Source organism: Electrona antarctica (genome assembly GCF_951216825.1).
Source record: "Electrona antarctica genome assembly, contig: scaffold_140, whole genome shotgun sequence".
Lineage (NCBI taxonomy): Eukaryota > Metazoa > Chordata > Actinopteri > Myctophiformes > Myctophidae > Electrona > Electrona antarctica.
In genome coordinates this window covers 246590-262500 of record NW_027637610.1, presented here as the reverse complement: position 1 = coordinate 262500, position 15911 = coordinate 246590, and the positions used below count along the sequence as shown (strand labels likewise).

Here is a 15911-nt window from a genome sequence, read left to right as displayed (position 1 = left end):
GGGAGGGGTTCTAAACACTGTACTGTTGCTCTAGAGCAGGGGGAGGGGTTCTAAACGCTGTACTGTTGCTCTAGAGCAGGGGGAGGGGTTCTAAACGCTGTACTGTTGCTCTAGAGCAGGGGGAGGGGTTCTAAACACTGTACTGTTGCTCTAGAGCAGGGGGAGGGGTTCTAAACACTGTACTGTTGCTCTAGAGCAGGGGGAGGGGTTCTAAACACTGTACTGTTGCTCTAGAGCAGGGGGAGGGGTTCTAAACACTGTACTGTTGCTCTAGAGCAGGGGGAGGGGTTCTAAACGCTGTACTGTTGCTCTAGAGGAGGGGGAGGGGTCCTAAACACTGTACTGTTGCTCTAGAGCAGGGGGAGGGGTTCTAAACGCTGTACTGTTGCTCTAGAGGAGGGGGAGGGGTTCTAAACACTGTACTGTTGCTCTAGGGCAGGGGGAGGGGTTCTAAACGCTGTACTGTTGCTCTAGAGGAGGGGGAGGGGTTCTAAACGCTGTACTGTTGCTCTAGAGGAGGGGGAGGGGTTCTAAACGCTGTACTGTTGCTCTAGAGCAGGGGGAGGGGTTCTAAACACTGTACTGTTGCTCTAGAGGAGGGGGAGGGGTTCTAAACACTGTACTGTTGCTCTAGAGCAGGGGGAGGGGTTCTAAACACTGTACTGTTGCTCTAGAGCAGGGGGAGGGGTTCTAAACACTGTACTGTTGCTCTAGAGGACGGGGAGGGGTTCTAAACGCTGTACTGTTGCTCTAGAGGAGGGGGAGGGGTTCTAAACGCTGTACTGTTGCTCTAGAGGAGGGGGAGGGGTTCTAAACGCTGTACTGTTGCTCTAGAGGAGGGGGAGGGGTCCTAAACACTGTACTGTTGCTCTAGAGCAGGGGGAGGGGTTCTAAACACTGTACTGTTGCTCTAGAGGAGGGGGAGGGGTTCTAAACGCTGTACTGTTGCTCTAGAGGAGGGGGAGGGGTTCTAAACGCTGTACTGTTGCTCTAGAGCAGGGGGAGGGGTTCTAAACACTGTACTGTTGCTCTAGAGCAGGGGGAGGGGTTCTAAACACTGTACTGTTGCTCTAGAGGAGGGGGAGGGGTTCTAAAAACTGTACTGTTGCTCTAGAGGAGGGGGAGGGGTTCTAAACACTGTACTGTTGCTCTAGAGGAGGGGGAGGGGTTCTAAACACTGTACTGTTGCTCTAGAGCAGGGGGAGGGGTTCTAAACGCTGTACTGTTGCTCTAGAGGAGGGGGAGGGGTTCTAAACACTGTACTGTTGCTCTAGAGGAGGGGGAGGGGTTCTAAACACTGTACTGTTGCTCTAGAGGAGGGGGAGGGGTTCTAAACACTGTACTGTTGCTCTAGAGGAGGGGGAGGGGTTCTAAACACTGTACTGTTGCTCTAGAGCAGGGGGAGGGGTTCTAAACGCTGTACTGTTGCTCTAGAGCAGGGGGAGGGGTTCTAAACACTGTACTGTTGCTCTAGAGCAGGGGGAGGGGTATTAAACACTGTACTGTTGCTCTAGAGCAGGGGGAGGGGTTCTAAACACTGTACTGTTGCTCTAGAGGAGGGGGAGGGGTTCTAAACACTGTACTGTTGCTCTAGAGGAGGGGGAGGGGTTCTAAACACTGTACTGTTGCTCTAGAGGAGGGGGAGGGGTTCTAAACGCTGTACTGTTGCTCTAGAGGAGGGGGAGGGGTTCTAAACGCTGTACTGTTGCTCTAGAGGAGGGGGAGGGGTTCTAAACGCTGTACTGTTGCTCTAGAGGAGGGGGAGGGGTTCTAAACACTGTACTGTTGCTCTAGAGGAGGGGGAGGGGTTCTAAACGCTGTACTGTTGCTCTAGAGCAGGGGGAGGGGTTCTAAACACTGTACTGTTGCTCTAGAGCAGGGGGAGGGGTATTAAACACTGTACTGTTGCTCTAGAGCAGGGGGAGGGGTTCTAAACACTGTACTGTTGCTCTAGAGGAGGGGGAGGGGTTCTAAACACTGTACTGTTGCTCTAGAGCAGGGGGAGGGGTTCTAAACACTGTACTGTTGCTCTAGAGGAGGGGGAGGGGTTCTAAACACTGTACTGTTGCTCTAGAGCAGGGGGAGGGGTTCTAAACGCTGTACTGTTGCTCTAGAGCAGGGGGAGGGGTTCTAAACGCTGTACTGTTGCTCTAGAGCAGGGGGAGGGGTTCTAAACGCTGTACTGTTGCTCTAGAGCAGGGGGAGGGGTTCTAAACACTGTACTGTTGCTCTAGAGGAGGGGGAGGGGTTCTAAACACTGTACTGTTGCTCTAGAGGAGGGGGAGGGGTTCTAAACACTGTACTGTTGCTCTAGAGCAGGGGGAGGGGTTCTAAACGCTGTACTGTTGCTCTAGAGCAGGGGGAGGGGTTCTAAACGCTGTACTGTTGCTCTAGAGCAGGGGGAGGGGTTCTAAACGCTGTACTGTTGCTCTAGAGGAGGGGGAGGGGTTCTAAACACTGTACTGTTGCTCTAGAGCAGGGGGAGGGGTTCTAAACGCTGTACTGTTGCTCTAGAGCAGGGGGAGGGGTTCTAAACACTGTACTGTTGCTCTAGAGCAGGGGGAGGGGTTCTAAACACTGTACTGTTGCTCTAGAGGAGGGGGAGGGGTTCTAAACACTGTACTGTTGCTCTAGAGCAGGGGGAGGGGTTCTAAACACTGTACTGTTGCTCTAGAGGAGGGGGAGGGGTTCTAAACACTGTACTGTTGCTCTAGAGGAGGGGGAGGGGTTCTAAACACTGTACTGTTGCTCTAGAGCAGGGGGAGGGGTTCTAAACACTGTACTGTTGCTCTAGAGCAGGGGGAGGGGTTCTAAACACTGTACTGTTGCTCTAGAGGAGGGGGAGGGGTTCTAAACACTGTACTGTTGCTCTAGAGGAGGGGGAGGGGTTCTAAACGCTGTACTGTTGCTCTAGAGGAGGGGGAGGGGTTCTAAACGCTGTACTGTTGCTCTAGAGGAGGGGGAGGGGTTCTAAACACTGTACTGTTGCTCTAGAGGAGGGGGAGGGGTTCTAAACACTGTACTGTTGCTCTAGAGCAGGGGGAGGGGTTCTAAACACTGTACTGTTGCTCTAGAGCAGGGGGAGGGGTTCTAAACACTGTACTGTTGCTCTAGAGGAGGGGGAGGGGTTCTAAACACTGTACTGTTGCTCTAGAGGAGGGGGAGGGGTTCTAAACGCTGTACTGTTGCTCTAGAGGAGGGGGAGGGGTTCTAAACGCTGTACTGTTGCTCTAGAGGAGGGGGAGGGGTTCTAAACACTGTACTGTTGCTCTAGAGCAGGGGGAGGGGTTCTAAACACTGTACTGTTGCTCTAGAGCAGGGGGAGGGGTTCTAAACACTGTACTGTTGCTCTAGAGGAGGGGGAGGGGTTCTAAACGCTGTACTGTTGCTCTAGAGGAGGGGGAGGGGTTCTAAACACTGTACTGTTGCTCTAGAGCAGGGGGAGGGGTTCTAAACACTGTACTGTTGCTCTAGAGGAGGGGGAGGGGTTCTAAACGCTGTACTGTTGCTCTAGAGCAGGGGGAGGGGTTCTAAACACTGTACTGTTGCTCTAGAGCAGGGGGAGGGGTTCTAAACACTGTACTGTTGCTCTAGAGCAGGGGGAGGGGTTCTAAACGCTGTACTGTTGCTCTAGAGGAGGGGGAGGGGTTCTAAACGCTGTACTGTTGCTCTAGAGGAGGGGGAGGGGTTCTAAACACTGTACTGTTGCTCTAGAGGAGGGGGAGGGGTTCTAAACACTGTACTGTTGCTCTAGAGGAGGGGGAGGGGTTCTAAACACTGTACTGTTGCTCTAGAGGAGGGGGAGGGGTTCTAAACACTGTACTGTTGCTCTAGAGCAGGGGGAGGGGTTCTAAACACTGTACTGTTGCTCTAGAGCAGGGGGAGGGGTTCTAAACGCTGTACTGTTGCTCTAGAGCAGGGGGAGGGGTTCTAAACACTGTACTGTTGCTCTAGGGCAGGGGGAGGGGTTCTAAACACTGTACTGTTGCTCTAGAGCAGGGGGAGGGGTTCTAAACACTGTACTGTTGCTCTAGAGCAGGGGGAGGGGTTCTAAACACTGTACTGTTGCTCTAGAGCAGGGGGAGGGGTTCTAAACACTGTACTGTTGCTCTAGAGCAGGGGGAGGGGTTCTAAACGCTGTACTGTTGCTCTAGAGCAGGGGGAGGGGTTCTAAACACTGTACTGTTGCTCTAGAGCAGGGGGAGGGGTTCTAAACACTGTACTGTTGCTCTAGAGGAGGGGGAGGGGTTCTAAACACTGTACTGTTGCTCTAGAGCAGGGGGAGGGGTTCTAAACACTGTACTGTTGCTCTAGAGGAGGGGGAGGGGTTCTAAACACTGTACTGTTGCTCTAGAGGAGGGGGAGGGGTTCTAAACACTGTACTGTTGCTCTAGAGCAGGGGGAGGGGTTCTAAACACTGTACTGTTGCTCTAGAGGAGGGGGAGGGGTTCTAAACACTGTACTGTTGCTCTAGAGCAGGGGGAGGGGTTCTAAACACTGTACTGTTGCTCTAGAGCAGGGGGAGGGGTTCTAAACACTGTACTGTTGCTCTAGAGCAGGGGGAGGGGTTCTAAACGCTGTACTGTTGCTCTAGAGCAGGGGGAGGGGTTCTAAACACTGTACTGTTGTTCTAGAGCAGGGGGAGGGGTTCTAAACACTGTACTGTTGCTCTAGAGGAGGGGGAGGGGTTCTAAACACTGTACTGTTGCTCTAGAGCAGGGGGAGGGGTTCTAAACACTGTACTGTTGCTCTAGAGCAGGGGGAGGGGTTCTAAACACTGTACTGTTGCTCTAGAGCAGGGGGAGGGGTTCTAAACGCTGTACTGTTGCTCTAGAGGAGGGGGAGGGGTTCTAAACACTGTACTGTTGCTCTAGAGGAGGGGGAGGGGTTCTAAACACTGTACTGGTGCTCTAGATCAGGGGTTCTAAACGTTTTTGGCCGGGGACCCCCGGAGATGCTTTGGCAATGTCTCCGCCCCCTCCCGACCCCCAATATAAATTGACCGCTACAATAACCGTAATAATAGAGACAATGCAACATTAAAAAATACTGAAACCAGATATAATCATTAGGGAAGGTGTATGTACAGTATGTATTATGTGTATTATATGTAAACTCTACATTTCCATTTTCCAGCCATTCAGTTGGAAAAAATAATAATAATAATTTGACGACCCCCAGAGGGGTTGAGAAGCCCTGCTCTAGAGGGAAGTCTGGAGCTCTCTGGTGGAGCTGTTGGCCCCGCGACCCGACTACGGATAAGCGGTTGAAGATGGGTGGATGCGTGTTTACGTGCGTTACCTTGGCGACGGCACTGAGCCACTCAGATGAGAGGGGGGCGGGGCTCCCGGAGCCCCGGGACGCCCCATTGGCCGGGAGCGGCGAGGAGGATGCGGAGCCAGGCGGAGCCGCAGCGGGCGATAGGCTGCTGGCCGGACGACTGGCGCTCACTATGAGCTGCCCCCTGGTGGAGAAACTGATGTCACTGCAGGCGTCTGCTGGAATACTGCTCAACTACAGAGAGGAGAGGAGAGGAGAGGAGAGGAGAGGAGAGGAGAGGAGAGGAGAGGAGAGGAGAGGAGAGGAGAGGAGAGGAGAGGAGAGGGTTGTCAAGGTGGTTGGGAAAACTACGAAATGACACCACTTAACCCTTGCATGACTGAAGTATGGCCAGGTACCACACAAGCTGACTTAAAGGGACATTCCACTCATTTTCAACATTTTACTATGTCATTAATATACCTTAGAGCTGTTGTGTGGAAATAACAAAAAAGTCCCCCCATTCTGTGTTTCCTAGAACTAGAGGTCTGAAAAACAAATCATTAACATGGTGAAACACATCTTGATGATGTCATCAAGATGTGTTTCACCATGTTAATGATTTCTTTCATAATTACAGTTCTAGTAAACACAGAATGGGGGGACAGCTCTAAGGTATATTAATGACAAAATGTTGAAAATGGGTGGTTTTCCCCTTTAAGGTAAAAATAAATGTTTTTCCTGTGATGTTATTGGCTGGTTTAAGGAGCCCACAGCGTGATGATTTCTCACATGGTTTCAGAGCTGTTTTAAGGAGTCCACAGCGTGATGTTTTAGGAGCCCACAGTGTGAGGACTCACCTGGTTTCAGAGCTGTTTTAAGGAGCCCACAACGTGAGGACTCACCTGGTTTCAGAGCTGTTTTAAGGAGCCCACAACGTGAGGACTCACCTGGTTTCAGAGCTGTTTTAAGGAGCCCACAACGTGAGGACTCACCTGGTTCCGGAGCTGTTTTAAGGAGCTCTGCAGCGTCAGGATGTTGGCCAGCAGGGGGCTCTGCAGAGCCTCTCTCAGGCTGCCCAGTGATTGGCTGAGAGCAAGCTCCTCCCTCTGGGTCAGCTTGACCTGGAGACGCTCCAACGCTGCGACGACCTGCTGCCGCTCTGCCATAGACACTAATGGTAGAAAATACACACCTATCACTACACACTCTGCCATAGACACTAATGGTAGAAAATACACAACTATCACTACACACTCTGCCATAGACACTAATGGTAGAAAATACACAACTATCACTACACACTCTGCCATAGACACTAATGGTAGAAAATACACAACTATCACTACACACTCTGCCATAGACACTAATGGTAGAAAATACACAACTATCACTACACACTCTGCCATAGACACTAATGGTAGAAAATACACAACTATCACTACACACTCTGCCATAGACACTAATGGTAGAAAATACACACCTATCACTACACACTCTGCCATAGACACTAATGGTAGAAAATACACAACTATCACTACACACTCTGCCATAGACACTAATGGTAGAAAATACACAACTATCACTACACACTCTGCCATAGACACTAATGGTAGAAAATACACACCTATCACTACACACTCTGCCATAGACACTAATGGTAGAAAATACACACCTATCACTACACACTCTGCCATAGACACTAATGGTAGAAAATACACACCTATCACTACACACTCTGCCATAGACACTAATGGTAGAAAATACACAACTATCACTACACACTCTGCCATAGACACTAATGGTAGAAAATACACACCTATCACTACACACTCTGCCATAGACACTAATGGTAGAAAATACACACCTATCACTACACACTCTGCCATAGACACTAATGGTAGAAAATACACAACTATCACTACACACTCTGCCATAGACACTAATGGTAGAAAATACACACCTATCACTACACACTCTGCCATAGACACTAATGGTAGAAAATACACACCTATCACTACACACTCTGCCATAGACACTAATGGTAGAAAATACACACCTATCACTACACACTCTGCCATAGACACTAATGGTAGAAAATACACACCTATCACTACACACTCTGCCATAGACACTAATGGTAGAAAATACACAACTATCACTACACACTCTGCCATAGACACTAATGGTAGAAAATACACACCTATCACTACACACTCTGCCATAGACACTAACGGTAGAAAATACACACCTATCACTACACACTCTGCCATAGACACTAATGGTAGAAAATACACAACTATTACTACACACTCTCTGAGTTACAGACCCATAAGGGTCCATTTGGTTCCTAACTATCATTTAGCTGGGGACCTCCTGGAACTCCATCAAGGACCCCTGGGGGTCCCCGGACCTCACTTTGGGAACCACTACACACGCACAATGTCACAAAATAGACAACATTCAAGTAAAAAAATCCCACCTGTGTGAACTCTCTCTCTCTCTCATTAGCAGGCAACAGTGCAGCACTATCTCTCTCTCTCTCTGTTTCTGGCACAACAGCGCCACTTTTGGTACTCATTGGTACTGGTGCTCATAGTCACACACATAGTCACATAGGTGAACACATGAACACAGACATGGCTGTTCCTTGGAGTGGTTGCACCACTCAAAAAAACAAGTACCTGTAGATACAGGTGTGTGACATGTTGTACACGTACCTGTAGATACAGGTGTGTGACATGTTGTACACGTACCTGTAGATACAGGTGTGTGACATGTTGTACACGTACCTGTAGATACAGGTGTGTGACATGTTGTGCACGTACCTGCGGGGACATTTTCAAACATGGCCGTGTCACTCTGTCTTTATGTTTGTCTGTCCGTCCTTCTGTCCAGCTGTCTGCTATTACCTGGAGAGAAGAAAACAAAAACACAAAACGTCAGCCCAGCGCAGCACAGCACAACTCACTTCAGATGTGTCTGATTTTTTACCAATGAATTCCAGAATATTTAACCCATTTTGACCTGAGATCAGATTCTATAAATGTCTTCTACATCCTGACAGTTTTCTGAAAAAGCTATGTTTCTATGTCAGTGGTTCTTAGATATTTCAAAAATAGCAGACCTACAAGCTCGTATCGCGCCACTCGGTGGCGCGCTACGAACAGAATGTCCAGGCCTACAGAACAGAATGTGCTGACCCAACGTCCAGGCCTACAGAACAGAATGTGCTGACCCAACGTCCAGGCCTACAGAACAGAATGTGCTGACCCAACGTCCAGGCCTACAGAACAGAAGGGGCTACAGACCCAACGTCCAGGCCTACAGAACAGAAGGGGCTGACCCAACGTCCTACAGAACAGAAGGGGCTGACCCAACGTCCAGGCCTACAGAACAGAAGGGGCTGACCCAACGTCCAGGCCTACAGAACAGAAGGGGCTGACCCAACGTCCAGGCCTACAGAACAGAAGGGGCTGACCCAACGTCCAGGCCTACAGAACAGAAGGGGCTGACCCAACGTCCAGGCCTACAGAACAGAAGGGGCTGACCCAACGTCCAGGCCTACAGAACAGAAGGGGCTGACCCAACGTCCAGGCCTACAGAACAGAAGGGGCTGACCCAACGCCCAAGCCTACAGAACAGAAGGGGCTGACCCAACGTCCAGGCCTACAGAACAGAAGGGGCTGACCCAACGTCCAGGCCTACAGAACAGAAGGGGCTGACCCAACGTCCAGGCCTACAGAACAGAAGGGGCTGACCCAACGTCCAGGCCTACAGAACAGAAGGGGCTGACCCAACGTCCTACAGAACAGAAGGGGCTGACCCAACGTCCAGGCCTACAGAACAGAAGGGGCTGACCCAACGTCCAGGCCTACAGAACAGAAGGGGCTGACCCAACGTCCAGGCCTACAGAACAGTCATTCAGAGCAATAATGAGTCTCTGACTCCCAGTGTTGTTTTCGGCAGCAAATTTCTATTTTAGTTAATATAGTCTTTGGAATGAAACTTAATTTAGTTTTAGTCACATTTTAGTCACCTGGAATGTTTTAGTGTTAGTCTACTTTCAGTCGACTAAAGATACGGTTGATTCAGTCGACTAAAATGTAGAGAGCCGATCTACAAGCTCCAGTATTCAGCATGCAACCAAGTGTAAAATGACTTATACTGGATCTCTTGTCCACTAGTCCCTTAACATTTTAGTCTAGGTTTTATGTTGTTTGTTGAAAAAATTGTCAATATATTTAGTCTTAGTTTTCATTTAGTTTCCATTTAGTTTTCCTCTGTGAAAAAGGTAGAGTCGACAAACATTCTCGTCATTGTTTTAGTCGACAAAATCAACACTGCTTACTAATAATTATATCCCAAATGTCGTGCCAAAAGTGTTGCTATCCTATCCTATCCTATCCTATCCTAGAGTAGGCCTATATAGTATTGAATGTGTTGCTACACCACCTATCCTATCCTTTCCTATCCTATCCTAGAGTAGGCCTATATAGTATTGAATGTGTTGCTACACCACCTATCCTCACCTATCCTATCCTATCGGCATATTCAGTATTTTAACCGTGACGTGAGCGCCCCCTCCTGAGATACTTCCGGGTCTTACTTTTGTGTCGCTTTTGTGTCCCCATAGAGCTATACTGTGACGCTCCGTCGGACTAAATCTGAGACGAAAACAACCACGAAAGTCTCATTTTACCGCTTTCCTCGCAAAGCTACTGGTCTCCCAAATCTGGCTGTGACAGGCCGTCTGCCCCACACGGAATACCATCGCCATTTTATTTCATTGTGTCAGCTAAATCCTCATTAATGCAAACTAGATTCAACATACTCATATCAAGCCTGCAAACATTCTAAATATGCCCCCGAAATATTTTACTGAGCAAATGGACTGTTACCACCTTCAATAATAATGATAATAATAGTCTTTATTGTCTCCACATCATATATTTTTTTTGTCATGGACACTTGTACAAAACATTAATAATTCTACTCGAGTTGGAAGCATTAAGACCCATTTTAACCCTCAATGGCTTCCTTTCTGAAAAATAACGTCATTGTAAAAGGTTTCACGTGTTTAGATATTCTATTTACAATGAGATGCGGACACATGCCACTTGGACCCGGACGTAACGTAGCACTACAAAATGACCCGGACGTAACGTAGCACTACAAAATGACCCGGACGTAACGTAGCACTACAAAATGACCCGGACGTAACGTAGCACTACAAAATGACGTCGGACTTAAATACTGAATAGGATCACGCTGCAGCAGTGAGAGCTTGCAGATCTGAACCGTTTGCTACATACTACTGGCACACATTAAGCTGCCCTTTTGGTGAATAACAATTTATGTTTCATGTAATGTCATACATGTTTTGGAAAACATTTTTTATGTATTAACACAATCAATAGCCAAAGACCAGCCAGAAGCAGAGACGTGTGTTTTCAACCAGTCTAACATTCATTAGAAGGACAATATCAGTCACCAGAAGCAGAGACGTGTGTTTTCAACCAGTCTAACGTTCATTAGAAGGACAATATCAGTCACCAGAAGCAGAGACGTGTGTTTTCAACCAGTCTAACATTCATTAGAAGGACAATATCAGTCACCAGAAGCAGAGATGTGTGTTTGTCAACCAGTCTAACATTCATTAGAAGGACAATATCAGTCACCAGAAGCAGAGACGTGTGTTTACAACCAGTCTAACGTTCATTAGAAGGACAATATCAGTCACCAGAAGCAGAGACGTGTGTTTTCAACCAGTCTAACATTCATTAGAAGGACAATATCAGTCACCAGAAGCAGAGACGTGTGTTTTCAACCAGTCTAACATTCATTAGAAGGACAATATCAGTCACCAGAAGCAGAGACGTGTGTTTACAACCAGTCTAACGTTCATTAGGACAATATCAGTCACCAGAAGCAGAGATGTGTGTTTACAACCAGTCTAACGTTCATTAGAAGGACAATATCAGCCACCAGAAGCAGAGACGTGTGTTTTCAACCAGTCTAACATTCATTAGAAGGACAATATCAGTCACCAGAAGCAGAGACGTGTGTTTACAACCAGTCTAACGTTCATTAGGACAATATCAGTCACCAGAAGCAGAGATGTGTGTTTACAACCAGTCTAACGTTCATTAGAAGGACAATATCAGCCACCAGAAGCAGAGACGTGTGTTTACAACCAGTCTAACGTTCATTAGAAGGACAATATCAGTCACCAGAAGCAGAGACGTGAGTTTTCAACCAGTCTAACGTTCATTAGAAGGACAATATCAGTCACCAGAAGCAGAGATGTGTGTTTACAACCAGTCTAACGTTCATTAGAAGGACAATATCAGCCACCAGAAGCAGAGACGTGTGTTTACAACCAGTCTAACGTTCATTAGAAGGACAATATCAGCCACCAGAAGCAGAGACGTGTGTTTACAACCAGTCTAACGTTCATTAGAAGGACAATATCAGTCACCAGAAACAGAGACGTGTGTTTACAACCAGTCTAACGTTCATTAGAAGGACAATATCAGCCACCAGAAGCAGATACGTGTGTTTTGAACCAGTCTAACATTCATTAGAAGGACAATATCAGTCACCAGAAACAGAGACGTGATGACTTGGGGCATGTCTGATCAAATATATAATAAATACTGAATTAGGTAACTAAAAGCAGCCAGGGTAGACGTTAGAATGACCACAAACATGTTTGAAAGGGAAATATCTCTTTAAGAGCTTGTTTGCTAAAACACAGTGTTACTGACCATGGGAACTGTCCTAAAACTAGGTCACACTGATTCCATGCAGGGTTGCCAGATTATGCGAGAGAAATGAGCAACCAGGTCTATGAAAACAAGTCCCAAAAGAAGTGATAGTCACATGTAAGCACCTCAAACTATACACGATCGGCTGCTTGAAAATAGCAGATTTACAAGCTCACATTGCGTCACGATGTGACACCTTGTGGAGCTTGTGGATCTGCTATTTTCAACGAATGATCTTGAAACTACACAGTGGGGGAATATTTTCAGATGTGTGGCCAAATATTAATTTGGGAGAGACACTAGTTTAAACAATATTAGGAAAGAAGACCAAATAAACAACTATTCTTTAGAAACAAGCCCAAATAAACAACTACACTTTAGAAACAAGTCCAAATAATCAACTACACTTTTAGAAACAAGACCGACTAATCAACTACACTTTAGAAACAAGCCCAAATAAACAACTACACTTTAGAAACAAGACCAAATAAACAACTACACTTTAGAAACAACCCCAAATAAACAACTACACCTTAGAAACAAGACCAAATAAACAACTACACTTTAGAAACAACCCCAAATAAACAACTACACCTTAGAAACAAGACCACATAAACAACTACACTTTAGAAACAATACCAAACAAATCCATCTAATATTCACAAGCAACTTAATTCACAGTGACCCTTGTTAGATCTTTAACTCTTAATGGTACCAACATCATGTTATCTCTCCTAATGGTACCAACATCATGTTATCTCTCCTACTGGTACCAACACCATGTTATCTCTCCTAATGGTACCAACACCATGTTATCTCTCCTAATGGTACCAACATCATGTTATCTCTCCTAATGGTACCAACATCATGTTATCTCTCCTAATGGTACCAACATCATGTTATCTCTCCTAATGGTACCAACATCATGTTATCTCTCCTAATGGTACCAACACCATGTTATCTCTCCTAATGGTACCAACATCATGTTATCTCTCCTAATGGTACCAACATCATGTTATCTCTCCTACTGGTACCAACACCATGTTATCTCTCCTAATGGTATACCAACACCATGTTATCTCTCCTAATGGTACCAACATAATGTTATCTCTCCTACATGTACCAACATCATGTTATCTCTCCTAATGGTACCAACATCATGTTATCTCTCCTAATGGTACCAACATCATGTTATCTCTCCTAATGGTACCAACATCATGTTATCTCTCCTAATGGTACCAACATCATGTTATCTCTCCTAATGGTACCAACACCATGTTATCTCTCCTAATGGTACCAACACCATGTTATCTCTCCTAATGGTACCAACATCATGTTATCTCTCCTAATGGTACCAACATCATGTTATCTCTCCTAATGGTACCAACATCATGTTATCTCTCCTAATGGTACCAACATCATGTTATCTCTCCTAATGGTACCAACATCATGTTATCTCTCCTAATGGTATACCAACACCATGTTATCTCTCCTAATGGTACCAACATAATGTTATCTCTCCTACATGTACCAACATCATGTTATCTCTCCTAATAGTACCAACATCATGTTATCTCTCCTACTGGTACCAACATCATGTTATCTCTCCTAATGGTACCAACATCATGTTATCTCTCCTAATGGTACCAACACCATGTTATCTCTCCTAATGGTACCAACATCATGTTATCTCTCCTAATGGTACCAACATCATGTTATCTCTCCTACTGGTACCAACATCATGTTATCTCTCCTACTGGTACCAACATCATGTTATCTCTCCTACTGGTACCAACACCATGTTATCTCTCCTACTGGTACCAACACCATGTTATCTCTCCTAATGGTACCAACATCATGTTATCTCTCCTAATGGTACCAACATCATGTTATCTCTCCTAATGGTACCAACATCATGTTATCTCTCCTAATGGTACCAACATCATGTTATCTCTCCTAATGGTACCAACACCATGTTATCTCTCCTAATGGTACCAACACCATGTTATCTCTCCTAATGGTACCAACATCATGTTATCTCTCCTAATGGTACCAACATCATGTTATCTCTCCTAATGGTACCAACATCATGTTATCTCTCCTAATGGTACCAACATCATGTTATCTCTCCTAATGGTACCAACATTAATACAGCATGGATGGAATAAGCCTATCTCACAGAATTTCCCCGCCCCCCTAAATACGCCCCCTTTCGGGGTTAGTGGTGATAGCGTGACGTCACTCCATAGACGCTACATGTTAACAGAGGTTATTTAAGAAGTCTACAACTTTTGTTTTCCCAAGGTAAGGTTTGTTCTATCTGTTCGAGCTGATTTACCATCTTGTTTGCTTCATAATAATATTGGTCTGTCAATTTTTTACATTAGAAAATGTACTTAGATTCTCCAGAGAAAAAAACGTGTAAATGCCCATGTTAAAGTCACCACTATTTACCGGAAGTGGGCGTGAAAAACGGGCTGTGAGATAGGCCTATTGTGGACAAAAACGTATCCAACGACAACAATATTCTTCTTTAGTGTTGGGTCTGAGAGGCTAAATGTCATCAAATGTTGGTCCGTGGCTCAAATTACCAATAAAATCAGTGGTTCTCAAACTTTTTTCACTCCAAGGACCCCCAAATTGGTACTTATTTTCCCACGGACCTCCATTTGAAAAGAGATGCCATGCAGGGACCCCCATAAGAAGACTTTTACGGCTCTAGCAGTGATTCTCAACCCGTTTAAAGGTATATTCAGTGATTTCACTTAATTCAAATATCACTTATTTTCTTATTTTTTGGATAATCCTCCCTACTATAAAGTGTGCTGACCATATAAGGAGTTCCTCCCTGTCCCCAGTAAGCCCCTGGGGTCAAAAAACCCTAGTTTCGGTTTGGGCTTTGGGTGGCAAAGCCTTCATCCAATCAGGATGAGAGGGGCTTTCTTCCAATCATGATCGAGTGGGGCGGGCATTGGTGCACGTGCTGTTGGTCTGTTGTACTTCCCCCACTGTAGAGCGTGTGCATGTGCACATCTTGTTACCGGGTGGACCGTTTTTTTTCCCAAATCACTGAATGCTCCTTTAATGTCAAGGACCCCCAGTTTGACATGCATTAGTATACGGACCCCCCATTTAATGGCATTCCTATCTCTGGGAGCCCAAATTTATATTGTAAAATCAACTGTTCATGTAACTCTGTGTTCCATTTGTACACTCTCAGTCTCAAAGTCACAGACCCATGGGGGTCCAATTGGTTCCTATGTCTATCATTTAGCTGGGGGACCCCCCTAGAACTCCCTCAAGGACCCCTGGGGGACCCCCCTATAGAACTCCCTCAAGGACTCCCTCCCCGGACACCCACTGTAGAACCACTGCCATAAATAATGAATATTAAGGGTTGAAAACCAATGATTCAGTTTAGCTGCTGCATAACATTAGCATGACAGCACTGTGGTCTGTTGACACAACTCACATGAATAAAGTCTCTAAAGCACATTAAACAACGTTATAAACACCACTATTAAACACTGAAACTGTAAACCAACACCATATGGACTGTTTTAGAAGACTTTATGAGAGCTGTATTAACTTTCTAGTCCATGTTTTTTATTTATTTCGGACTCACCTTCCTTCCCTCCTGTTGTTTCACCTGCGATGCAAAAAGAAAACACCTGATGAGGAAGTGGAAGCCAGGAAAGGGGAGGGGCCTAAACACCCAAATATGGACATGTGTTCCGACCGTACGACGGTATACGTCTCGCGCAGGGGAGCGGCGCAGATCTACAAGCTCACGGAGCGTTGCGGAGGCAGGGCGGTGTGAGCTTGTAGACCTGCGTTTTTATGTATATATATAGGCCTATATATATTTATTATTACACTGGA

At 46.1% G+C, this 15911-nt stretch overlaps 1 protein-coding gene across 3 annotated transcripts in view; it reads right to left on the bottom strand.

The window, feature by feature from the left end:
* patj (PATJ crumbs cell polarity complex component) overlaps positions 1-15701 on the bottom strand; it is an 80348-nt gene extending 64647 nt beyond the window's left edge. For all 3 annotated transcript variants that reach the window (XM_079531646.1, XM_079531647.1, XM_079531648.1), the window contains exons 1-4: positions 15655-15701; positions 8088-8171; positions 6255-6433; positions 5302-5514 (exon numbers count right to left, since the gene is read on the bottom strand). In XM_079531646.1, coding sequence (XP_079387772.1) covers positions 5302-5514; positions 6255-6433; positions 8088-8109 — 414 coding nt within the window. In that variant the 5' untranslated portion in view covers positions 8110-8171; positions 15655-15701. The remainder of the gene's footprint in view (positions 1-5301; positions 5515-6254; positions 6434-8087; positions 8172-15654) is intronic.
* Between the last annotated feature and the right edge of the window lie 210 nt (positions 15702-15911).